The following is a 27,148-nucleotide window of genomic DNA, read 5'->3' on the forward strand; positions in this document are numbered from 1 at the left end:
CCTTTTGGCGACAGGGTATTTTTGACCTTTTGGCGCCCAAAAATTCAGGAAAGGGAAGGTAATTGCACTCACCTCTCCCCCCTGGTTCCGCAGACTTGTCTGCCCCCCTGGGTTAGCCTTCTGCGGGCTAGAACCAGACAGTAGAAGGGGCATCTCTTGGGTTTGGAGTCCCTATCACATTAATAGTCGAGCGCTGGGGTAGATGTACCATGTAAGACAGGGTCACCTCTGGGCTTGTCCCCAAGTTCTGGGATCATAGTGGGTTGGAGCATTAAGTCTTCAGTCCTGGGGTAGCATCCAGCATCTCCTCAAACCAAGTAAAGCCAGCTAGGATAGATAAGTATCAGGGAGTGGGTACATACACTGGCTAGCAGCGTCATCGTGCCCTGTGGGCATACGCGCTTTACTAATACACCAAGCTGCAACAAGAAGGGTGCCAAGTGCATAACGAGTAAAGAGGTTTAAGAGGTGTGTCTCTGGTGTCACAGCTGGGTAGAGCCAGTCCCACTTAGAGGTATGCCCGGGGGATAGGGTGTGCTCCTTTAGATCCCCATGACCTAGGCGGTGGGTGGCACCTACCTCTTCTAAGGTTCGGCACCGGATCACAGACAGTGCGCCCAGTATCGAAGCAGCAGATTCTCTAAGCGGGTATGCCTAGGGGTCTTCCCAGAGGGAACTAGCGGTCGATTTTCCTATAATGAATAGGGGATGCAGGGCTGCGCTGGTGTGCAGCCGTGTGCAATGTTCATACGCCGTTAGGGACCTCCATGTGCACATTGATTTAGCGAGTAAAGGGACGGTGCGCCTAGGTTAAGTATAATCCTTCCCGCCCTAATAGCTTAGCTGGCTACTGCGGTAGGAACGGTCCCCTAATAAGCGAACGCTGTCCCAGAGATCGGAGACACATGTGTCCAGTCACACACGGTGCCAGAAGGGCGGCATCCAGTGTGATCAGCAAATAGGTGGGCATCGTGAGCCAGGGTGCCTGAAACTGTCCTGTGCTGTATGGGGCTGAGGCAGGTGACGCAGTCAAACTTTGCGGCGTGAGGTGGTTAGTGCTTGGCACAACTTCCCAGGCATTGGGCGTCTGTTTCATCACACGCCAGCTGGGCTAGGGCTAGTGGGAGATAGTTGGGGCATCGATATCCTGTAGGGATGTCCTTTCATCTAAATTACAGGAGGCCCTAGACAGACGATCTAGCGGGCAAGACTATAGCTACTTTGGTGGGGGGCCCTGGCGGCGACGGTGGCCGCCTCCAGAGCTGTGGCGGAGTTACAGGGCGATCTGGAAGCAAATGGGTACCGAAGGGTACCTCTGCGCGACACCATAGTGGGTGCCAGAGCCCAGGAGCCTCATGGGAGGTTCCTGGAAAACCGTGTCGGTGCCCCGTCAGTCCTTCGGGCGGTTGTGGGCCTGAACAACCGGGGGCTTGCCTTGCTACGCTCCACCCTGAAAGGGGCGTGAGTAATAAGGGACCGTGATCCGGGAAGAGGATCACCGAAGGGGCAGCACAGACGGGTTTCGCCCCAGTGCTGCCTGGCTCATCAGGCGGGCAGGCGGCCCAGTTGGTTGCCTGCCCTTCGATCGCCCGTAAGATAACCCACCATATTACATAACGGTGTATGTAATAAACCTGCAGCAGTTTCTTACCCAAACAAAAATTTGTGTGGTGTGTTTTATTCATGCGTAGAACATGCATGCTATTGTGGGGGGTGGGGACTGTTGCCTCCTGCTGGCGCTATAGTAAGTGTCTCGGAGCTCAAGGCTAGAGACTCGAGTGGCAGAGACAGTGTGTGTGTGCAGAGGGCATTGTTGGAACGGGAGAGGGAGGGGAGAGTCAACATCTGGAAGGGAATGAGTTACAGATGCGTGCACGCAGAGGTATTAATAGAGCGCTGTAAGGGAAGTGAGGAGGGGCGGGAGGGGAACTGGCGAGTCTGGGGGAGCTGCATGCGATGGAAAGCCGGACTGGGGGGTGCAGAAGGGGGTGGCTGGGAGAGGACACGCGGGATAGGCTATGAGCCCAGCCCCTCGGGCACTTCAGAGCCAGTGGAAGGGCATCTCTCTCGGCTTGGGGTGCTTCAGGCATGCACAGGGGACATCTGCCCCCTTGGAGAGGTACCAGCATGGCTGCCTGACATGAGGCTGCATCGCCCCAGCCCTACCGGCCTCTGCTTTAATAGACTTCAGACTGCATTTCCCAGAAGGCCTTTCGGGCCGCGCACTGGAGCTCGTGTTCTATAAGGCTGCCCGGGGGGGGGGGGTTGCGCAGCGGCCCGCCCCTTTGAGGGCGGCCGCCTTAGTGCCACAGGAAGGCACAGGGGTGGGAGGTCGTGTCCCTGGGTTTGACCAGGGGAGACCCCAGACAGGTAGCTGCTTCCGGCGGGGAGGAGCAAAGGGGGGTACATATGCTGTCCCCGCCCCCTCCTCGCCCTCTTGTCCGCTCGTTCGTGATGTCCTGTGCTACGGATAGCCCCGCCCTGAGAAGGCCGGAGCTTCCTGTCTGCCACGTGTTCTTTGCATGTCCCTCTTGCATGTAAAGCGCTCGCCGTCCTATGTAGAGGCCCTGAAGCGCTACAGCAAGAATCTCATACATAAACAAACTCAAATTTATTCCTGTTCGACCCCGCACACCGCTGGCACTGCTCTCGCAGGCTTTTATTTTGTTTTTCAAACTCTTCTTTGCGCTGATCTCCTCGCGCTCTGCGCTGCGTGTTTGTGGTCTGTTTCTAGGGCCCTGAACCCGGCCTTCTTTGATTTTTTTTATGACGGGGCGTGAGATGCTGGAAAAGATTGTTTTCCATGAATATCGGGAAACAAAAAAAAAAAAATTTCCCGTAGATCACAAAGTTCAACAAATTTGGCTTTCACGTAAAATGGGGGTTTGGGCCAAAGAGAAAAATAAAATGATTTAAATATAACGTATTTGACATAAGGGACTTTTAAACGTGATGGTTGTGCTCCTAGGAGTTAGAGAGCGCCCACCCTGTGCACCAAGGAGCTAGATAGCGCCCAGCCTGTGCACCAAGGAGCTAGAGAGCGCCCAACCTGTGCTCCAAGGAGCTAGAGAGCGCCCACCCTGTGCTCCAAGGAGCTAGAGAGCGCCCACCCTGTGCACCAAGGAGCTAGAGAGCACACACCATGTGCTCCAAGGAGTTAGAGAGCGCCCACCCTGTGCACCAAGGAGCTAGAGAGCGCCCAGCCTGTGCACCAAGGAGCTAGAGAGCACACACCCTGTGCTCCAAGGTGTTAGAGAGCGCCCACCCTGTGCACCAAGGAGCTAGAGAGCGCCCAGCCTGTGCTCCAAGGAGCTAGAGAGCGCCCAGCCTGTGCACCAAGGAGCTAGAGAGCACACACCCTGTGCTCCAAGGAGCTAGAGAGCGCCCAGCCTGTGCACCAAGGAGCTAGAGAGCGCCCACCCTGTGCACCAAGGAGCTAGAGAGCACACACCCTGTGCTCCAAGGAGTTAGAGAGCGCCCACCCTGTGCTCCAAGGAGCTAGAGAGCGCCCACCCTGTGCACCAAGGAGCTAGAGAGCACACACCCTGTGCTCCAAGGAGTTAGAGAGCGCCCACCCTGTGCACCAAGGAGCTAGAGAGCGCCCAGCCTGTGCACCAAGGAGCTAGAGAGCACACACCCTGTGCTCCAAGGTGTTAGAGAACGCCCACCCTGTGCACCAAGGAGCTAGAGAGCGCCCAGCCTGTGCTCCAAGGAGCTAGAGAGCGCCCAGCCTGTGCACCAAGGAGCTAGAGAGCACACACCCTGTGCTCCAAGGTGTTAGAGAGCGCCCACCCTGTGCACCAAGGAGCTAGAGAGCACACACCCTGTGCTCCAAGGAGCTAGAGAGCGCCCACCCTGTGCTCCAAGGAGTTAGAGAGCGCCCACCCTGTGCACCAAGGAGCTAGAGAGCGCCCAGCCTGTGCACCAAGGAGCTAGAGAGCACACACCCTGTGCTCCAAGGTGTTAGAGAGCGCCCACCCTGTGCACCAAGGAGCTAGAGAGCACACACCCTGTGCTCCAAGGAGCTAGAGAGCGCCCACCCTGTGCTCCAAGGAGTTAGAGAGCGCCCACCCTGTGCACCAAGGAGCTAGAGAGCGCCCAGCCTGTGCACCAAGGAGCTAGAGAGCACACACCCTGTGCTCCAAGGTGTTAGAGAGCGCCCACCCTGTGCACCAAGGAGCTAGAGAGCACACACCCTGTGCTCCAAGGAGCTAGAGAGCGCCCAGCCTGTGCACCAAGGAGCTAGAGAGCGCCCAGCCTGTGCACCAAGGAGCTAGAGAGCGCCCAGCCTGTGCACCAAGGAGCTAGAGAGCGCCCACCCTGTGCACCAAGGAGCTAGAGAGCGCCCACCCTGTGCTCCAAGGAGCTAGAGAGCGCCCAGCCTGTGCACCAAGGAGCTAGAGAGCGCCCAGCCTGTGCACCAAGGAGCTAGAGAGCGCCCAGCCTGTGCACCAAGGAGCTAGAGAGCGCCCACCCTGTGCTCCAAGGAGCTAGAACGCACCCACCCTGTGCACCAAGGAGCTAGAGAGCACCCACCCTGTGCACCAAGGAGCTAGAGAGCGCCCACCCTGTGCACCAAGGAGCTAGAGAGCGCCCACCCTGTGCACCAAGGAGCTAGAGAGCACCCAACCTGTGCTCCAAGGAGTTAGAGAGCGCCCACCCTGTGCTCCAAGGAGCTAGAACGCACCCACCCTGTGCACCAAGGAGCTAGAGAGAGCCCACCCTGTGCACCAAGGAGCTAGAGAGCGCCCACCCTGTGCACCAAGGAGCTAGAGAGCACCCAACCTGTGCTCCAAGGAGTTAGAGAGCGCCCACCCTGTGCTCCAGGGAGTTAGAGAGCACCTACCCTGTGCAACAAGGAGCCCTGTGCACCAAGGAGCTAGAGAGCGCCCACCCTGTGCACCAAGGAGCTAGAGAGCACCCACCCTGTGCACCAAGGAGCTAGAGAGCGCCCACTCTGTGCACCAAGGAGTTAGAGAGCGCCCACCCTATGCAACAAGGAGCCCTGTGCACCAAGGAGCTAGAGAGCGCCCACCCTGTGCACCAAGGAGCTAGAGAGCACCCACCCTGTGCACCAAGGAGCTAGAGAGCACCCACCCTGTGCACCAAGGAGCTAGAGAGTGCCCACTCTGTGCACCAAGGAGCTAGAGAGCGCCCACTCTGTGCACCAAGGAGTTAGAGAGCACCCACCCTGTGCACCAAGGAGCTAGAGAGCACCCACCCTGTGCACCAAGGAGCTAGAGAGCGCCCACTCTGTGCACCAAGGAGTTAGAGAGCGCCCACCCTGTGCTCCAAGGAGTTAGAGAGCACCCAGCCTGTGCACCAAGGAGCTAGAGAGCGCCCAGCCTGTGCACCAAGGAGCCAGAGAGCGCCCACCCTGTGCACCAAGGAGTTAGAGAGCGCCCACCCTGTGCACCAAGGAGCTGGAGCAGAACCCTGCCTGGCTATTTCTGAATTTCACTGTACACATCCATGGATATCTCTATGTCTCTCAGATACAGCGCACACGACCATGGATATCTCTATGTCTCTCAGATACACCGCGCACAACCATGGATATCTCTACGTCTCTCAGACACACCGCACACTTCCATGGATATCCCTACGTCTCTCAGATACACCGCGCACGACCATGGAAATCTCTACGTCTCCCACACACACCGTACACGTCCATGGATATTTCTACATCTTTCAGACACACCGTACACATCCATGGATATCTCTATGTCTCTCAGACACACCGTACACATCCATGGATATCTCTACGTTTCTCAGATACACCGTACACGTCCATGGATATCTCTATGTCTCTCAGACACACCGCGCACGACAATGGAAATCTCTATGTCTCTCAGACACACAGCACACTTCCATTGATATCTCTACGTCTCTCGGATACACCGTAAATGTCCATGGATATCCCTACGTCTCTCAGACACACTACACACGTCCATGGATATCTCTACATCTCTCACACACACCTTACACTTCCATGGATATCTCTATGTCTCTCAGACACACCGTACACTTCCATGAATATCACTATGTCTCTCAAATACACCGTACACGTCCATGGATATCTCTATGTCTTTCAGACACACAGTGCACAACCATGGATATCTCTACTTCTCTCAGACACACCGTAACCGTCCATGGATCTCTCTATGTCTCTTAGAAACACCGCACATGTCCATGGATATCTCTCCATCTCTCAGACACACCGTAACCGTCCATGGATATTTCTATGTCTCTCAGATACACCGTACACGTCCATGGATATCCTTACGTCTCTCAGACACACCGTAGACTTCCATGGATATCTCTATGTCTCTCAGATACATGCCGCACGACCATGGATATCTCTATGTCTCTCAGATACACTGCGCACAACCATGGATATCTCAAGGTCTCTCAGATACACCGCGCACGACCATGGATATCTCTATGTCTCTCAGACACACCGTACACAACCATGGATATCTCTACGTCTCTCAGATACACAGCGCACAACCATGGATATCTCTACGTCTCTCAGACACACCATACACTTCCATGGATATCTCTATGTCTCTCAGACACACCGCACACTTCCATGGATATCTCTATGTCTCTCAGATACACCGCGCACAACCATGGATATCTCTATGCCTCTCAGATACACCGCGCACGACCATGGATATCTCTCCGTCTCTCAGACACACCGTACACTTCTATGGATCTCTCTATGTCTCTAAGACACACTGTACATGTCCATGGATATCTCTCCGTCTCTCAGACACATCGTACACGTCCATGGATATTTCTATGTCTCTCTGATACATCGTACGCTTCCATGGATATCTCTATGTCTCTCAGACGTGTACGGTGTGTCTGAGACACGTAGGGATATCCATGGACGTGTACGGTGTATCCGAGAGACGTAGAGATATCCGTGGAAGTGTGCCGTGTCTCTGAGAGACGTAGAGATTTCCATGGTTGTGCGCGGTGTATCTGAGAGACGTAGAGATATCCATGGTCGTGTGCGGTGTATCTGAGAATCTCTACATCTCTCAGACACACCGCACACTTCCATGGATATCTCTATGTCCCTCAGACACACCGCGCACAACCATGGAAATCTCTACATCTCTCAGACACACCGTACACAACCATGGATATCTCTATGTCTCTCAGATACAACGCGCACGACCATGGATATCTCCATGTCTCTCAGACAGACCGTACACCACCATGGATATCTCTATGTCTCTCAGATACACCACGCACAACCATGGACACATTGATATCTCTATGTCTCTTAGACACACCACACACTTCCATGGATATCTCTATGTCTCTCAGACACACCGTACACTTCCATGGATCTCTCAGACACACCGTACATGTCCGTGGATATCTCTACGTCTCTCAGACACACGTACACGTCCATGGATATTTCTATGTCTCTCAGATACACCGTACACATCCATGGATATTTCTATGTCTCTCAGATACACCGTACACGTCCATGGATATCTCTACGTATCTCAGACACACCGCAGACTTCCATGGATATCTCTTTGTCTCTCAGATACATGACACACGACCATGGATATCTCTATGTCTCTCAGATACACTGCGCACAACCATGGATATCTCTATGTCTCTCAGATAAACCACGCACGGCCATGGATATCTGTATGTCTCTTAGACACACCGTACACAACCATGGATATCTCTACGTCTCTAAGATCCACCACGCACAACCATGGATATCTCTATGTCTCTCAGACACACCGTACACAACCATGGCTATCTCTATGTCTCTCAGATACACCGCGCACAACCACGGATATCTCTATGTCTCGCAGACACACCGTACACTTCCATGGATATCTCTATGTCTCTCAGACACACCATACACTTCCAAGGATGTCTCTATGTCTCTCAGATAATCCGTGCATGACCATGGATATCTTTATGTCTCTCAGATACACCGCTCACAACCATAGAAATCTTTACGTCTCTCAGACACACCGCACACTTCCATGGATATCTCTACGTCTCTCGGATACACCGTACACGTCCATGGATATCCCTACGTGTCTCAGACACACCGTATACATCCATGGATATCTCTATGTCTCTCAGACACACCGCACACGACCATGGATATTTCTATGTCTCTCAGATACACCGCGCACAACCATGGATATGTCTATGTCTCTCAGACACACCTTACGCAACCATGGATATCTCTATGTCTCTCAGATACACCGCTCACAACCATTGATATCTCTATGTCTCTCAGATGCACCGCGCGCGACCTTGGATATCTCTATGTCTCTCAGATACACCGTGCACGACAATGGAAATCTCTATGTCTCTCAGACACACAGCACACTTCCATTGATATCTCTACGTCTCTCGGATACACCGTAAATGTCCATGGATATCCCTACGTCTCTCAGACACACTACACACGTCCATGGATATCTCTACGTCTCTCACACACACCTTACACTTCCATGGATATCTCTATGTCTCTCAGACACACCGTACACTTCCATGAATATCACTATGTCTCTCAAATACACCGTACACGTCCATGGATATCTCTATGTCTTTCAGACACACAGTGCACAACCATGGATATCTCTACGTCTCTTAGATAGACCGTACACGTCCATGGATATCTCTACGGCTCTCAGATACATCGTACACGTCCATGGATATCTCTACGTATCTCAGATACACAGCGCATGTCCATGGATATCTCTACGTTTCTCAGATACACCGTGCACTTCCATGGATATCTCTACCTCTCTCAGATACACCACGCACGACCATGGATATCTGTAGGTCTATCAGATACACACCACGTACTTCCATGGATATCTCTACGCCTCTCAGATACCCAGCGCACGTCCATGGATATCTCTACGTCTCTCAGATACACCGCACACGTCCATTGATATCTCTACGTCTCTCAGATACACTGAGCGAGACGCTCTGGATACAGGACTCAGTCCTTTCTCTTGTGTCTTCCTGGTTCATGCCTCTTGCTAGGCACTCATGCCCCCCCATCCAGACAGAGGTTCCAGCCGTAGCACACCTCTCCTGTCACTGCCGACATCAGTGCCCAGATATTCTACACTGCCCCATTACCATTATCTGCAGTCACTGCCCATCTCATTGAGCACTGTGCTGGCCCCTCTCCAGTTAATGTCCACCTCTAGCCCGTCACTGCCCCTCAAGCCTGTCAGCATCCACCTCTCCTCTCACTGACCACCTCAGAGTTATTTCCTCCCCTCTTGTGTCACTGCCCCCTTTCCAGACACTGGCCACTTCTCCTAAAAGTGCCCAACACACCTGTCACTGCAGACCCTCCCCAAGAGTGTCTACCTCCTCTGTCACTGCTCATGTCTCCTGTCAACGTCTAGCCCACGTCACAGAAGCTTCTTTTGTCAAAGCTCACTCCTCCCATCACAACCTCTCTGATCTCATCCTCTCCCCTGTTATTTCATGTTCTGTCTCCTGTCATTTACTCTACATCACTCCAACAGCTTCCCTGAGTCACGTCAGTGCCCACCTCCTCATCAATACCTCTGTCACCTGTCGATGCCCCACTCCTGACACTCCCTCTTTCTATTACAAACCTTTCTCCACTCATTACCTGCCCGCTGACAAAGCTGCCAAACTTCCAAGGTCCACGCGTGATGAGCTGCTCCAGTTCAGGTTTTTTCTTTGAATTCTGGGACTTGTAGTCCTGTTCTATAGTGGAATAAACAAGACTACATTTCCCAGAATTCAAAGAAAAACCTGTACTGAAGCAGTACAACACGCAAGGACCTGGGAAAATTGGCAGGGCTGGGCTGATGCCTCTGAAAGATTGGTAGTCCTGGGGAAGAGGCAGTCAAGTGTGTACTTCTCCTTTCACTATCAGTCTGTATTAAAACTTACCATATCTCCAATGTGAGCTGCCTTCCAGTAGCTCAACTGTGTTCCACTTCTCCTCAACCCAGCTCTTTCTAGTTTCCAAACCAGAGGGCAAGAGAGAAGTTACTACAGAACAAGCCCAATTTCCCTTAAAGAACGTGTAGCCCACACAATGATGACTAAACCTGTCACTGTCAGTGTGTGGGAGTACCTTCCTTTGGGTCTTTTTTCTTAGGCACTTGGGCTTGCTCCTAATTCTCCTTAGTAAATGAATAAAAAAGCAGGCACAATGTGTGTTTCTTTATTGTGAGACTCAAGTGCCTCTCTGGGCAGGGACCACCTGGGGACATGTAGCAAATCTGATCATCCCTGTATATTTCAGTCTATTCTACTAAAAAAAATGCTAATTGGAAGGACTTCAAAATCACAGATGAAGACGCTTTACTCACACTATTAACAACTATTAAACCCTCCAACCACTTCAATGACCCGCTGCCTGGCAAGCTCATCAAAGATCTTATTCCATCCAAACTCCCTCTTTGGGCCAAAGTTGTCAATGCATCTCTCTCATGGGGCATGTTACCTGATTGTTTAAAGATAGGACTGGTCACCCCATTGCAAAAAAAACCTCATGCTGAGCCATCTGACCTGAACAACTACCCCCCACTTACCAACATCCCAACACTAGCAAAGCTATTAGAGAAATACGTACACATGCAACTTGCAACCACACGGAGCAGTTTCAACTCCTTTATCGTCCTCAGTCTGACTTCAGAACGGGCCATAGCACTGAAACGGCTCTAGCACTCATTGTCGATGAAACCCTGAGAATGCTAGACCACAACAAACCCGGTGTGCTTATATTACTTGACCTGTCCTCGGCTTTCAATACGGTCAAACCTGATAGCATGAGTGACCTTCTTAAGAAGAGGATGAGGCTATATGATCCCGTCTTAAAATGGCTTGCCTCTTTCCTTCATAATAGAGCACAAAGAATCACGGTCAATCAAACTCTATCTGACACCACAGCAGTCACGATTGGAGTCCCACGCTCTCACCCACCTTCTTCAATTACCACATGCACGCTGATGACACAACTATATTTGAACATTTCCTCCCTTGATGACATCAAACTGCTCAACTACACCCTACAGAAAACTAAACACCTCATGCTCAACACCCTCAAAACCGAATTGCTCCTGATCACACCTCACAATCACTCTTCTCCAATCGAAGAATGGCTCAAGCAACTCACTGCTCTCAACTGCGCCCGACACTTGATAGATTCCACTAGATCACTAGGTATAACGTTGGACAAACACCTGAATATGCAAGATTCCACCAGTGCCACTACTAGGGGAGCTAACTACCTTCTTAATATATTAAAGAAAATTAAACCTTTCTTGCCCTGGCTGACTTTCAGTTAGTAGTCCAGCCCCAGGTTGTCTCCCATTTGGATTATGGGAGCACTACTCTTGCTGGTATACCCAAAGCACAGGTGGCTCCACTAACAGCTGCATCGAAGTCCACTGCCAGGCTCATCACTGGATGCAGAAGATTCAACCATATCACTCCTGACCGTAACCATCCAAAATGGCCCCCGCTTGAAGCCAGGATCCAGCTGAAGATAGCTTGCATGACATACAAGGCCCTCCACCACAACACACCCGTACCTGGCCTAACAACTTGAACTTTCCAGAGGTAGTCGCAACTCAAGACACGCTAACTCCCTACTGCTGAAGCCACAGAAGTTCGAAAAGAAGAAGACGTACATCCGCTCCTTCTCTGGTCTAGCTCCTAGAATATGGAACTCACTACCGCCTGAAACAAGGACAAATCGCTCCTCTACCTCCTTGAAAAAGGAAGTAAAAATGATTCTGATGAATAGATTCCTTCACTAGTCATCCTCACTCACTCAGCCTCATCCTTTACATGTCGACTCCCAGGGATCATGGACCCTCCAAACGGTTTCTGATAAACTGTGTCTGTATTTATTTGTGGTTTTTGTTCCCTGTTTTGTCCCTCCTGCATCTTGTCTTATCTATGATCTGACTGCCACATGTACAGCGCTCTGACGCCCTGTAGGGTCATGTTTGCGCTATATAAAACTCTGTAAATACATAAATAAATATGTAAACTCTATTTGGGCTCTTCACTGTTCTTGAGGCATGACGACCTCTGGAAAGTTTAAGTTGTGGTGGCCAGGTAGACAGGTGTGTTGTGGTGGAGGGCCTTGTGTGTCATGCACGCTATCTTCAACTGGATCCTACAAAGGCCAGTTATGTTAGGCGTACCTTCAACCAACAAGCTGGGAAAAGGCCAGACAGAGGTGATGGCCACCAGTTTTAATTTGGTCGGGGGCAAGAGGCTAGAAAGCATCCGCTGAGAATGTTTCTGGCTTCGGGTTGGTCGTGGCGAGTGTTTTTTTGGTTGTAAGTGAGCTTGCTGTTAAAGTTATTTTGGAAGAGGTCTAGTTTGCTAAAGAAGTGTGTGCTTCAGGTGTCCTGAATCTCGACCAAAGAATATCGATGGGACACAATACAGAGGACAAAATATAAAAAAGAAATATCAACAGGTAAGTCTAGATTTTCTGTACCCAACTCGACAACTATGTACCTACGCTGCACAATCTTCGATGTACATAGACGTGGAGTTCTGAATAGTCAATCTACACTTCCATATATGCAGTTGCCTTTCGATAGTTTGTTCCCCAATATTCTGTCCTCAATATTCTTGTACCACGATAGTCTGTGGGGCCGATAATCAGTAGTACAATCCTCTCAGAGCAGATGTGCCGTGCTCCTGAGTGACTTTGGGCAGCTCTTTCCTTGGTCAGGATCAGATTTCAAGGAATGGCTTTGGCACGCCTCCCTTCCGGAATGGGCAAAGCATATGGAGGGCGAGGTTGCCCTGCGCGTGTGGGAATGTCATCAAGCCATGGCCCATCGAAGGTACTTACCTATGAAGTCGATGGCCTCTGGGAAGAACTGCGACAGGTTCTGGCTCCAGTGGTCGGAGATCGGGATCTGTTTGTAGCGGAAGCTGCCGTTCTCCTCGAAGAGGTTGGGCAGGTTGGGGGTGACGTTCAGGATGTAGCGGATGCCCAGCTCCGCCAGGATGTCCTTGTTGCCCGAGTCAGAGGCACTGCCCAGGTAGAGGTGTGGGAGGATCTGGACAGGGAAGGAAGGGGTCTGGCCAGGTGTACTGGCCCCCTCAGAGTCCATGCCACTCAGCTGGTCCCGTTCTGGGTCAGACTCGGCGTCAGAGCAGTCCGAGTGGATGCAGAGACCTCCGATGCCCAGCACGGCGGGCAGAGGGGAGCTGCTGGCGCTGCTGTCATCGTCAAGGTTTGTCTGACAGTGCTGGGGACACTCAGCCTGGAACTTGCTGAACCCTCCTGCGAGAAGACAAGGGGCGAGAGGTTAAACATAAGGAAAAGGGAGCGGACAAATGCATCAGCGTGAGGGTGGATGCATGAAAACAAACAACTGTATGAGTGAATGGGAGACTTTCACAGCACCACACATTGAATCACCTCGCTGAAACTGCAAAGACAACTGCAAAACTGGACCTGGCTACTGCTGGTGCCAGCTCAAAACCCTCCTGCAACATACTGAGGCACACACAATGGCATCATTTGGATCATTTTGCATGACAAGTGTGATGGAAATCCCCAACATTACGCGAATTACAGGGGCGTGATTTAAATTTCTCCAAGGCCTATATGTGACACCCAACAATTGAAGATTGGAGTGGTTCTCCAGTGGTTCTGGTACCCTACAGGTGAGGACTGCAGTGGCTGTAGTAGCTTACAGGTGAGAGATGAAGTGAGTGTAGTACCCTACAGGTGAGGACTGCAGTGCTGTAGTAGCTTACAGGTGAGAGATGAAGTGAGTGTGGTACTCTACAGGTGAGGGCTGCAGTGGTGGAGTAGTTTACAGGTGAGAGGTGTAGTGAGTAAGGTACCCTACAGGTGAGGACTGCAGTGGCTGTAGTAGCTTACAGGTGAGAGATGAAGTGAGTGTGGTACCCTACAGGTGAGGACTGCAGTGCTGTAGTAGCTTACAGGTGAGAGATGAAGTGAGTGTGGTACTCTACAGGTGAGGCCTGCAGTGGTGGAGTAGTTTACAAGTGAGAGGTGTAGTGAATAAGGTACCCTACAGGTGCGGGCTGCAGTGGCTGTAGTAGCTTACAGGCGAGGGCTGAAGTTAGTGTGGTACTCTACAGGTGAGGGCTGCAGTGGTGGAGTAGTTTACAGGTGAGAGGTGTAGTGAGTAAGGTACCCTACAGGTGCGGGCTGCAGTGGCTGTAGTAGCTTACAGGCGAGGGCTGAAGTGAGTGTGGTACTCTACAGGTGAGGGTTGGAGTTATGGCTGTAAATTTTACTACAAGTTGAGCATCTGAGGTAAATGGTAACTGCCAAAGGCGTGTAATTATAAGAATGGCGTAATTTCTGGATTTTTTTATAACTAGCATAACACACATTTCGCAAAATTACGCATATTACTCTGACCAGGCCTAGTTATGATGTGTTACAGGTGAAGACTAGAGCAGTCCGATTCCGTACAGGGAAAAGCTGATGGTGATTTCTCACAGGTGAGGGCTGCAGTGGCCTCGGTACCCGACCAAGGAGGTTGGGGTGGATACGACTCACGCCTGTCAGCATTAGGCTGGGCTGGTTATGATACCCTACTAGTAATAGCTATAGTGTTGGTTAGGGGTGGCCCTGGCACCCTACAGTAGAGGCCTGGAGGGCTGTGATACCCTACATCTGAGAGCTGGGGTGGGTGTTGTACCCTGCTAATAAGGACTAGACGTAGCACCCTACGGGGGAGAGCTAGGATGGTTGTGGTACTGTACTGGTGGGGAGCTGGTGTAGTGCCCTGCAGGTGAGAGTTGGAGTGGTTTATAACCCTGGGATATGGAGCAGTTGAAGGACCGTACAAGCGAGAGCTGGAGTAGTTGTGGTACACTACAGGCGAGAGCTGTAGTGGTTGTTAAATCCTATGGGTATGGGGAAGTTGCACTACCCTACAGCAAAGGCTTGCAGTGGTTGTGATACACTACTGGTGATCTCATTACGAAGAACAGCTTCCGGTACCCTGCCTCATTCCAATGCCTCGTGGTATTTACACCCTCAAGGGGTCGTCGGGTGTTTCAGCTCCTCACAGTGAGTAGCCTGGGTTAGCCCAACCTGTAGCTAGCCTGTGTCTTTTTCTCGATTCCCAGTTTTCATGTTATGTTATCTTTATTTCTATAGCGCACGACTCACCCGAGGGCATCTCGGCGCTTGCCTAGAAATAGTGCCTGAAGCTAGAAATCGGACCAGCTGCAAAGATTAAAACAGAGAGGCTTTTAGTTGTTTCCTGAAGGTGCTGTAAATGGAGATTTTACGCAGGGCCATAGGTAGTTTATTCCAGTATCTTGGAGCAAGATATGAGAAAGCTTTACCCCCTGTACGACTCAAACGTATACGGGGTACCTGTAGAAGGCCTAATGTACTGGATCTGAGATTTCTGCACGGTGAATATTTTACGAGTTTCACACCCCTGGGTTACCTTGTAAGTAGTACGCCTCGCAGCCTTCCTCCCACAGCCTCCGCAGCAGCATCACCAGCACCGACTCCTCCTCCTGCTCGCCACCCTGCCACTGTAGGACAGAGGTACTTTCATCGTACAGGAGAAAGCGGCCTCGCTTGGGGGGCCCTGCTGTCCCCCCCTTCGGTGAGCCCGGGATCAAGGATTGCACGGAGAGGTTCCCCTTGCGAAGTCGTCGCCTCATCAGGCCCGGCAGAGCCACGCTCAGGGCGCCCTCCACGTGGGACGAGTCGTAGAGTTCCCGCCTACGGCAGTCCACAATGCGCAGGTGTGAAGCGCGCGTGCCAAGCTCCGCCTGCAGCCAGCTCACCGACCGACCCAGGTTCTCCATTCAGCTGCCTCGAGGCACTACCCTCTTCACCAGGTATGCAAAGCGCAGTCTGAGGCTGTGGCCAGGAATACGATCATTTCTTTACTCTATTCCTTAATCTGAGAACGCCAGAAACTTGGGACCAACTTTTAGGTGGGGGAAACAGGTTTCAAAAGTTTTTCAAACCGTCCAAATCAAAGTCGTTTCAAGAGCTTGGAATCTTTTCACCCCACATAGAAGCAACATTTCTCCAAACGTTTTCAGCTGGATCACCCTACCCAAAACGGTGCACCCCCATAGACTCCAATGGGATCAGCCTCCCAAAAGAGTGTGTACCCCCATGGATGTCAATGGGTTCAGCATTCCAAAACAGTCTATTCCCCCATGGACTTTAATGTGGTCAGCCTCCCAAAACAGTGTACCCCCCCTCCCCAAAGGACGTCAATGGGCTCAACCTCCCAAAATAGTGTACACCCCCATCAACTTCAATGGATTCAGCCTCCCAAAAAGTGCACAACCCCATGGACTTCAATGAGTTCAGCCTTCCAAAACAGTGCACCCCCATGGACGGTAATGGGCGTGGCCTGCATTAGGTCACACATCGCTCCCTTGGAAAGTTGGCAGGGTGAGAGGTGGGGGTATCCAAGGGGGGCAATGAATGTTATTGTCTTTTATTCCACAATAAAATTGGATGACTTGGAGCACAAAGGGTGAAGGCGGCCTGGTCTCCCCAGACACAGTCACAGGTGAGCTGTCGCCTCAGCGGTTCCTGAAAACAAACATAGAAACAGCGTGAGTAAAGCAGAGGTCTGGTGCTGGGGACACATGTTTCATCTGTCACACTGTCCTCTATTGCGTTTGACGTTTATACAACAGGCCTCACAAACTGACTTAAGATCAATAATTGTTATTAACAATCTACAGCACAATATGTATCCACCACAGGAGGATAGATGCCATGTAGGCCCTGCCAGGATAAGAACTCATGACCTGCAGTCCATAGCCCAGCCGAGGTTCAAGTCAATGAGCGATTTCTGCACTTCTCAAAAATTCCCAATCAGCAAAAAGGATTAAACCAGGAACCACCCAGAATAGACCGATGTTCGGAACGTGTGGGGTGGTCCCATATTTTACCTACAAGTTGTATTAGTCCAAATTGCTGTCCAGCTGTACGGCAGCCTACACACCCAGTGCCTTCCTTCGTGAGTCAAAATGAGTGCCTTGATGGCCCCCCAGCTTGCTTCACACAACAATACACTCTTTCCATTTCCTGCTTTTGTTCCAGAAACAACACATTGAAGGAAGGAATGCTTGCATTAATCTCACTGGTGATCGCTTAGGCCCCGCCTCCGTCCAGCTTTACATCCACCATGCAATACTAGACAAACATGAGCCACAGGCGCCAGTAGAGTTAGTCCTGTCTGATCTGCTGCCAGGGCAGGACCCCTCCGTGGAAGAACGCAAGCCGACCCCGGACCTCGTTAGGTCTCACCAAAGGTATAGGTTGATTCCTATAAGATAATCAGCATGGGACAGATCCACATCTGGGCACACCTGTCACAGTTAGGACATCTACTGTAAAAACAACGAGGTGATGGAAGGAATGCTGGAATTCATCTCAGCCACTGTCGATCGATCAACGCTGCATTGCAGGCCATCATTTTTCCTCCATAGCGCCATTCTAGGCAGAGACCTGCCTTATGCATATCGTTCTTGGTCCTGCTCCAATAGGAGCAGTCCAGCCCTAACTGCCAGGCCGGATCCCTCCGGATCGGAACACAAGTAAGCCCACACCAGTTTTGACCTACTTCGGTCTCAGCAGTGGTGTGTGGCTTCATGTGTATGGCACAGTGAGCACAGGATGCACATCTGGGCATACCCGCTGCTCATAGGGTTTCTACTGCTAGGAATGATTGAAGTGATTCCAGCCACTTATGATTACTTGGGGCTACATTCCAGACCATGTTTTCACCCATCATGTCTCTTTAGTAGGGGTGGGCAAAACTAGCTCAGTTTTACTGCGTGGAATTCTGCGGAGTTTCTTAAAAACTCTGCAAGATTCGGCAGAGTTCAGCGATCTGTGGAATTCCGGTCCTTCATGCTGCTCACTCAGATTTTTAACACAAGGAGCTTGTCCCGCGCCGTGAAATCAGCACAAACGGCACCAGAGGGCACGGCAGAGGGCGTAGCTTCTTTCTGCCACTCAAGCAGATTTTCTACTCGAGTGGCAGCTTTCGCAATGCGAGCGGCAACACTTTCAGCGCGAGCAGTAGCGATCTGCCGCGACTGCCTGCATTGAGAAATCTTGTCGGGAGGTGGTCTAGTGCTTGTTTTTTCTGGCTTGAGCTCACCAACTTAATGTTGGCGAGCTGTGCATGAGACAAACTCTGCCACTGTGCAGTTGGCGGCATTTTTGCCAAACTCCATACTCCAAGATTAGTGCGGAGTGAGCAACATTCCACAAATACCGACGAAGGAGAGGAGTTTACTGTCCACTCCTACTCTATAGACAGAACAGGCATGTGAAAATCAGTCTTTGTCCCATTGTAACAGAAACAGGACACTCTGAATTGACAGATAGAGTCCCTTCTAGAGGGGAATACAAGTTATCCCAGACCTATTTTGGCCTATTTATGTATTGTTGGGATGCTCACATTTGGAGGAAACCTGGCCTGGCCGTTCAGGCTGGAATGTTCCTATTGGAGCAGGACCAGGACTGATTTGCATCTTCAGTTCGCTGTCCTGTCTAAAGTAACCCAGGGTGCGTAACTACGCTCCACCAGGGTAGTTTCCATGGTTTTACCTACTCCGCATTCCGTTGCGAACGCGGAGTTTAGGCAAAACTACGACTACGTGGCAGAGCATAGTTAGCCGGCCCCTTCACCCTCCCAAAGTAATTAAAATTAATATAAAAGGCACTTACCTGACATGGCTGCCTACTCCTCGCTATGGCTGCTCTCCTTCCTCCTCCTCGCCGTCTTTCTTCTCTGATAACCCCTACGTTGTACGTCTTGCGGGCGCACACGAGCAAGAGGTACAACGTAAGGTTCATCTAAGAAGAAGGACGGCGAGGACAAGGAAGGAGAGCGGCCATAGCAAAGAGGAGGCAGCCATGGCAGGTGCCTTTTTTATTTCTTTAGATTAATTTGGGAGGGTGGACGGCGCGTAGCGAAGTTTCCCAGAGTTGTTTTCCAACTCCGTGCAACTTCGCGTAGAGGCACTACGCCTGCTTCGCCCAGGCCTGGTCTAGAGTGGCATAGTAGGTGAAAAACCATGAACTGGAAAGTAGCTCGAGAGATGGCCAGAGCCTGAAATGAATTCAAGCATTAATTCCCTCCATCACCTCGTTGTTTGTTCACATACCATTGCCCTACATTAATGAGGCAGTAAAGCTGAACGAGTATACGGATTAGTGAGTGTGATGACAATGAAAAATTGAAAGACTGTAGTGTCCAGTCATGTCTGCTATATTTTTAGAGTCCTGCATTGGAGCACTTGTTTCAACTAAGGGTAGATGCGCTTTGCATTAGAACCCTGAAATGCTGAGAGCTCCATTGAAGACGATGGAATGTCTCTGGGCTTATAATGGCTGGTATACGGCTTTCACTCCAGCATTCCAATGTTTGTCTTTCTGTTTCCCTATTTTTAATTTAGAACATTCTACCCTCAAGGGGTGGAATGTTCTAATAGCCTTATTTTGCTTCTGCCTCAGGCTATACCGGTTGTTAAAGGCCCTCACCCTCGTACATCGTGCATCCATCCTGGTGGCTCTGAATGGCCTCTGATTGGCCAGGTGCCATATGTTCATAAACGGAATGGGGCTAGAGACACACTCAGATGAGGATGAACCTCGGATTGAAGCCCTCTGAATAACAATGTCCTTACCAGGAGCAGTGGCGACTGGCAAGTATTTACACTGGTGGAGCAGGTAGAACTAAAATTCAAATTCAAATTCAAAAATGGCATTTGCCTTCCTGGTTTGCCTCACAACATCCTCCTCGTCTCTCCTTGAAGCTCTGGGAACCAGGAAACTGCACTACCCAATCCTGGTGCTGCTCTCAAGCATGAGAGAAGCGTCAGGGTTGGAGGGAGCAGCCTCTCTTAGCGCCCTCAAGAGCGCTGGAGCCCGGTGCTTTCTCGAACCCAGCTGCCTTAAGACAGCAAGGTTATAGGAGTTTAAAATGTGCACGTCTGGCTGGCCTTCGCTAGACAGCCGTCCAAAGGGACATGCGCACTTTAAACATTTATGCACAGCTCCCTGCTGCCACTCAGCAGCAATTGCCCCGCCCCGTCCTGACACTTGGTTCAGGACGGGTTACTGAAAAATAAAATGGGAATAAATCAACTTTAATACCATTTTATTTGTCAGCTCTGGGGCGACACTCCTTTGCTCTCGTGGAGGAGCCACTTCTGACCAGGAGGCAGCCCAGCTCAACGGTGACTGTTCCCAGCTGGAGTTATGGAGCCAGTTTCATAATCAACCTTTTCCGTCATTTCTCTGTGCTGAATTTGCCAACTGTTGTCAAGAAAAAGAGAGAGTCTTGCATTGAGGTGGAAGACATTGTACCTGGGAGAAAGCTAAAATAAAGACATTTTAGGGATACACATAAAGCGTGAATGTCTCACCTATGTACATATGGCTCTGGGTAGACTGTTGATTTAAGAGGCTAAACTTATCGAGAGGTGACAGGTGATTGATTAGTCATTGCTAGAGCAAACAAATTCCCACGTACATTGTGTCTTAGCACTCACTAGAGGTGCTGCTTCCAGGCACCACATCCCTGACCGCCACCCCTCCGGCCCACCGACACCCAAATTCCCATTTCCAAATCTGAGATATGCATCTTGTGGGATGAATGAAGAACTTGAGTTAATGAGACGAATAGGTCCTTTATGAAGATCACTCACCATTCCATGCTTATCCAGCTCCTGCCATCCCAGATCTAGGCGCTGCATTCGGCATTTATAAAAACTGACTGGAATGCTTAGACTAGGACAACCCGCTCAATGTGCCTCCATACTCCTTCGACCAATGCCGGATCCTTTCTGAGTGTGTAGTTTATAAAAACTTGTTTTAAATAGAGCTTCACAACACATTTCTACCACTTCTAAGCGCTGTAAATAACAAATAGTACTTATAATACCCAAGTAATGGTACTCAATTTACCCACTTCAGAAGGAGGGAAGGCTGAGTCTGCTTTTCAGGGATTTAAACTTTTAACTCATTAGATGAGCAAAGTTGTTATTTGAGAGCATTCACCCCTGAGCCATCCTATTGGCTTCTGGAGTGCTTCAGTCACTGCAGAATGCTCGAGAGACTATAAGCAGGCAGAACTGCAAAGCAAAGAAGCACTCAGACAATCAAAGTGGGCAGAGTGGGCATCGTGCATCTAGGAGTACACCGGGGGAGGTGATTCTCTGCTCTCTTGGGGTCTACATCCCTCCCTATGACCCCTGAAAGACGGGAATGGTCATCCTATGGTGGCAGATGACCTGCGTGGGAAACGTGAGACGTGGGCATTAGAATGAGCTCCAGTCCGATGAGTGCCAACGCTTCCACAGAGACGAGCCTTGCTCACCGCTTACGTTGGGTACCTCACGATCTTGCTACTGCCACCTTACAAGGAGAGGTACAACAGTCCTGTCACAGGAGCACCACACTCTTTCCACCCCAGCAGTGCCTGCCCCTGGATGCACTCGTATTAAGTTTCTTTCTCAAGCCTCCTGCACTGGTTCGCTTCCCAACAGTCCTTAATCGTCGAATGCACCATTTGTAGGTCGAGCCCTAGGCGGCGCGCATGCGCTGTTTTTGAGACATGCTGCCAGTGGGCTTTCAGCCTGCCCATCACTGTTGATTTCTTAATGAGAGCATCGTTCGCAAAAGCTTGCTTCCATGTGGTTTAGTTTTGGTATATGTCCCTCCTTCTCCTCTATTGCTCCCTCCCCTGGAGTATCGGCCTAGCACTGTATCCTGGCATGTTTTTGCTATTTCTATTCGTGGAGGCACACTTCTTTATTCGTTGCTTCCAGCCCAGCCTGAGGCCAGCACGTGGTTTTGGGAGGTTGTCGTTTCTTCGTAAACTTTTGCATGATATTTTTTTAACATGCTATAGCGGCACCTCATCCCCTCACCAACACTTTCCCGTGTTCACATAGTTAAATTATATTTTTCATAGCGCAAACTCCCCTCCAAGGTATCAGAGCGCTTTACATGAGCACCAGCTGCATTACAAACGGAGAGCAGAAGTGAATTAACCTGCATGGAGAGAGTACGTGATTTACCCAGAAACAGAAGATGTTGAGCCTCCGGTTGATACTCAAACCAGGCTAGCCCTTACGGCACATCCTCTGCCCTCTTAAGTAGCATTAAAGGTGGCTGGCACTCCTTTGGAACACACAATGATTATACGTGCCAAAGCAGTGCCGGCCATCTTGTTGAAGAAAGGCGTGCACAAGTGTTTCTTGTCTAAACATGAGTTTGTTGGGGTCATCGTTGTGTGATGTAATGTTATGGACGGCGGAAGGCTGTTGTTGCAAGCGCTCTCATGCCATAACATGTCTGGTCATAGGTGCTGCCTGCAACGTCTTATGACATTGAAGAGCTGATCTTTCGCTGTGGATCATCACGTGGACTAGGGGATATGGCCAGTGTAAGAACTTTTGAGGTGGGGGATGTCACCTTACACTTGTTTATTTACTAGGCACTGTATGAGATATTCCGATGTAAGAGATGTCGGTTACAAGATACAATTTGCAGCTGCGTGTGCGATGTCCAATGGAACTCGAGATATCATTCCATGGTCCTCTCACTAAGGGCTGCTTGGGCAGTCATAGGATCAGGCTGCCTGAACTGGTCCTTCTTCTTCTCTCACAGGCTGCCTGTCCTTGTCCTTCTTCTTCTCTCAGGCCGCCTGTCCTTGTCCTTCTTCTCTCTCAGGCTGCCTGTCCTTGTCCTTCTTCTCTCTCAGGCTGCCTTTCCTTGTCCCTGTGTTTCTCTCTCAGTCTGCCTGTCCTTGTCCTTCTTCTCTCTCAGGCCGCCTGTCCTTGTCCATCTTCTCTCTCAGGCTGCCTGTCCTTGTCCTTCTTCTCTCTCAGGCTGCCTGTCCTTGTCCTTTTCCTTCTCTCTCAGACTGCCTGTCCTTGTCCCTGTGCTTCTCTCTCAGGCTGCCTGACCTTCTCCTTCTTCTCCCTCATGCTGCCTGTCCTTGTCCCTCTTCTTCTCTCACAGGCTGCCTGTCCTTGTCCCTGTGCTTCTCTCACAGGCTGCCTGTCCATGTCCTTGTGCTTCTCTCTCAGGCCGCCTGTCCTTGTCCTTCTTCTCTCTCAGGCTGCCTGTCCTTGTCGCCGTGCTTCTCACTCAGGTTGCCTGCCCTTGTCCGCGTGCTTCTCTCTCGGGCAGCCTGTCCTTGTCCTTCTTCTCTCTCAGGCTGCCTGTCCTTGTCCTTGTTTTTCTCTCCCAGGCTGCCTATCCTTGTCCTTCTTCTCTCTCTGTCTGCCTGTCCTTCTCTCTCAGGCTGCTTGTCCTTGTCCTTCTTCTCTCACAGGCTGCCTGTCCTTGTCCCTGTGCTTCTCCCTCAGGCTGCCTGTCCTTGTCCTTGTTTTTCTCTCACAGGCTGCCTATCCTTGTCCTTCTTCTCTCTCTGTCTGCCCTTCTCTCTCAGGCTGCTTGTCCTTGTCCTTCTTCTCTCACAGGCTGCCTGTCCTTGTCCTTCGTCTTCTCCCTCAGGCTGCCTGTCCTTGTCCCTGTGCTTCTCCCTCAGGCTGCCTGTCTTTGTCCTTCTTCTTCTCGCAGGCTGCCTGTCCTTCCTCTTCTCTCTCAGGCCGCCTGTCCTTGTCCCTGTGCTTCTCTCGCAGACTGCCTGTCCTTGTCCCTGTGCTTCTCTCTCAGACTGTCTGTCCTTGTCCTTCTTTTTCTCTCATAGGCTACCTGTCCTTGTCCCTGTGCTTCTCCCTCATGATGCCTGTCCTTGTCCCTGTGTTTCTCTGTTAGGCTGCCTGTCCTTGTCCTTCGTCTCTCTCAGTATGCCTGTCCTTGTCCCTGTGTTTCTCTCTCAGGCTGCCTGTCCCTGTCCGTGTGTTTCTCTCTCAGTCTGCCTGTTCTCGTCCTTCTCTCTCAGGCTGCCTGTCCTTGTCCTTCTTCTCTCTCAGGCTGCCTGTCCTTGTCCCTGTGTTTCTCTCTCAGGCTGCCTGTCCTTGTCCTTCTTCTCTCTCAGGCTGCCTGTCTTTGTCCTTCTTCTCTCGCATGCTGCCTGTCCTTGTCCTTCTTCTCTCGCAGGCTGCCTGTCCTTGTCCCTGTGCTTCTCTCTCAGGCTGCCTGTCCTTCTCCTTCTTCTCCCTCATGCTGCCTGTCCTTGTCCCTCTTATTCTCTCACAGGCTGCCTGTCCTTGTCCTTCTTCTTCTCTCACAGGCTGCCTGTCCTTGTCCTTCTTGTTCTCTCTCAGGCTGCATGTTCTCGTCCTTCTTCTCTCTCAGGCTGCCTGTCCTTGTCCTTCTTCTCTCGCAGGCTGCCTGTCCTTGTCCCTGTGTTTCTCTCTCAGGCTGCCTGTCCTTGTCCCTGTGTTTCTCTCTCAGTCTCCCTGTTCTCGTCCTTCGCTCTCAGGCTGCCTGTCCTTGTCCTTCTTCTCTCGCAGGCTGCCTGTCCTTGTCCCTGTGTTTCTCTCTCAGGCTGCCTGTCCTTGTCCTTCTTCTCTCTCAGGCTGCCTGCCCTTGTCCCTGTGTGTCTCTCTCAGGCTGCCTGTCCTTGTCCTTCTTCTCTCTCAGGCTGCCTGCCCTTGTCCCTGTGTGTCTCTCTCAGGCTGCCTGTCCTTGTCCTTCTTCTCTCTCAGGCTGCCTGTCCATGTCCCTGTGTTTCTCTCTCAGGCTGCCTGTCCTTGTCCTTCTTCTCTCTCAGTCTGCCTGTCTTTGTTCTTCTTCTCTCTCATGCTGCCTGTCCTTGTCCTTCTTGTTTTCTCTCAGGCTGCCTGTCCTTGTCCTTCTTCTCTCTCAGGCTGCCTGTCCATGTCCCTGTGTTTCTCTCTCAGGCTGCCTGTCCTTGTCCTTCTTCTCTCTCAGTCTGCCTGCCGTTGTCCCCTCCCATGTGGCTCCATCCTCTGTCCTACTCCACCCGAAGGCCAGGGACAAAGGCTCCTCTGTCACTACGGGCGGTACTGGACCGCTCTGTGTCACCCCCTGCGATGGGCCTGTTCAAAGTGCCCATTCACCAGGCGCTTGTAGTGGTGGGCAGCTTCCGGGAATCCCGAGGGGGGGGGCGTGGAGGGAGGGGCGCAGAGGAGAAGCTTCCTCTGGACAAATTCAAAACAAGACGCAGGGTGGGAAGCCCCCGCCAGCTTCAGCGCACGGAGCACATTCTGGGCCATGAAAGAAGAGCGTCATCAGTTGTAACTTAAGAGGAACTGAGAACAAAACAAAGAAACATAGGGGCATATTTACAAGCCCCTATCGCCAGCGTGTCGTTTTTAGTGATGTTCTGATGGCGATAGGGGCCTCATGTTATCTACAAGTCAGCGTTAATGCTGCCTTGTAAATAAGGCACCATTTCACGCTGTGGTTAGCATGAAAGGGGGGGCAATGGGTGATGCTGTGGGCGTTCCACCGCGACACCCATTGCTGTTGACGTGGCCTCCTATTTACAAGGGAGGCGCACATTGGAGGCAGCGCCAGAATTAAGACCAGGAAAAAACTGGTCTTTCTCTGGCGCAACGAGGAGAAATGTTTCATTTCTCCTTGCTTTTGCTGTTTTCGTGTGTGCTGTGTTGTGCAGAACACATGAAAACAGCAAAAGACCAATTATTCTTTATGTACAGGCAGGTCCCCCTTCCAGCACATAAACAATCATTTTTTAGCACACATAGAAGTTACAAAGCGGCATTTAACGATTGTTTATAATTAATGCTTTTACTAGCTCCTGGCAGAATAACAAATCTCAACCTAAGGTCTGCCCTGCTGGTCCATGCCCATTGGCCATGCACTTTTTGCCTGCAAAGCCGCGAAGCAAATGGCTAGCTCCTGTGTGTAGACAATTAGGGACCCGAAGCTCTAAAGACGCCCTACGGATATTAAAATCAGATGCCAGACCTCTTGTCGCCTGTGCCACTGCAAAATCTTTAGGCCACTTTTGGGTGAATAGAAGGAGGGCACAACCAACAAGGCTAACTGGCATGAATAAATAAAAGAGGCGGCGCTGACTAATCAAGATTGTCCTGACCACGTAATGCTGCTATTTTTTTAATTCTTAAAATTGTTTTTATGGTTCTATTTCATGTATTTTATTCAGGTGTTTGTGATTAGTCTTGGCACCTTGCCTTTTTTGATGAAGGGTTTATTGTGCGGGGTGTTAACCTGGAAACTGAGTTGCATAAATATTAATGACACGCTTGCACTTTCGCCACATAATTATGTTGCTGAGACCCAAGTCATGACTTCTGTGGATGTTGTTTTATTCATATAACGCCAATATCTGTCTTAATGTCAATTTGAGCACTTTTATTTCTTATTTGTACATTGATTTCCGAAACGCTCTTAATTCCAAATGACATTCATGATCTGTACGGTCGCTTCTTTTAAGGTTTGTTAAACCGGAATAAAGACATTTTCATGATTGTTTATGTGCAGGAAGGGGGACCTTCCTGCACATAAACTATCTTCCCCAGACACCTTTGCACTATGGTGCAAGGGTGCCTGTGTTGGGCACAGGCTGTAAAGTGTAGCACCAACGCAGGGGGAAAAGCAGGGCTGTACCATATTCTTGTAAATATGGTGCAGCCCTGCGTTTCTGAAGTGGCGGGGTGAGGCGTTTAGCCAGGAAGAGTAAGGCCTCATTCGGCCACTTCCCTTGTACATATGCCCAATGGCGTCTTGTTGAACTTCTCAAAAGTGGCCCTTCCAGCTCCAATCAAGAGAGGGCAGAGGGATGGTGGGGAGTGGTCTCGCTGGGAATCTTCACTGACCAGGAACCGAATGTCATTTTTCACCTGTCATTCTAGACTTCCTAACTCAAGGCACACTCTGTAGCTTTAAGAAAGTACCAACACCCTTCCAGCGCATCTCGCCTCTAGCGCTGGCAGGGCTGGAATCACCCACTGTACCACACACAGAGGATGGTGCCCTCTACTCCTGCCCACCTGAAGCATCTCAAAGGGACAGAGCTGAAGACGGCAGGCAGGGCTGGACCACCCACCGTGACACACACAGCGGATGATGCCCTCTCCTCCTGCCCACCTGAAGCATCTCAAAGGGACAGTGCTGAAGATGGCAGGAAGGGCTGGACCACCCACCGTGCCACACAAAGAGGATGGTGCCCTCTACTCCTGCCCACCTGAAGCA

At 50.9% G+C, this 27,148-nt stretch overlaps 1 protein-coding gene across 1 annotated transcript in view; it reads right to left on the minus strand.

Annotated features, from left to right (window-relative positions):
* The window catches only part of DUSP9 (dual specificity phosphatase 9), a 60,472-nt gene that overhangs the window by 23,337 nt on the left and 9,987 nt on the right, over positions 1-27,148 (minus strand). The window contains exons 2-3 of the mRNA XM_085629809.1: positions 15,477-16,594; positions 12,878-13,315 (exon numbers count right to left, since the gene is read on the minus strand). Of these exons, the coding sequence (XP_085485935.1) occupies positions 12,878-13,315; positions 15,477-15,846 (808 nt within the window). The 5' untranslated portion in view covers positions 15,847-16,594. The remainder of the gene's footprint in view (positions 1-12,877; positions 13,316-15,476; positions 16,595-27,148) is intronic.

This window comes from Triturus cristatus, chromosome 10 (genome assembly GCF_964204655.1).
Source record: "Triturus cristatus chromosome 10, aTriCri1.1, whole genome shotgun sequence".
Taxonomy (NCBI): Eukaryota; Metazoa; Chordata; class Amphibia; order Caudata; family Salamandridae; genus Triturus; species Triturus cristatus.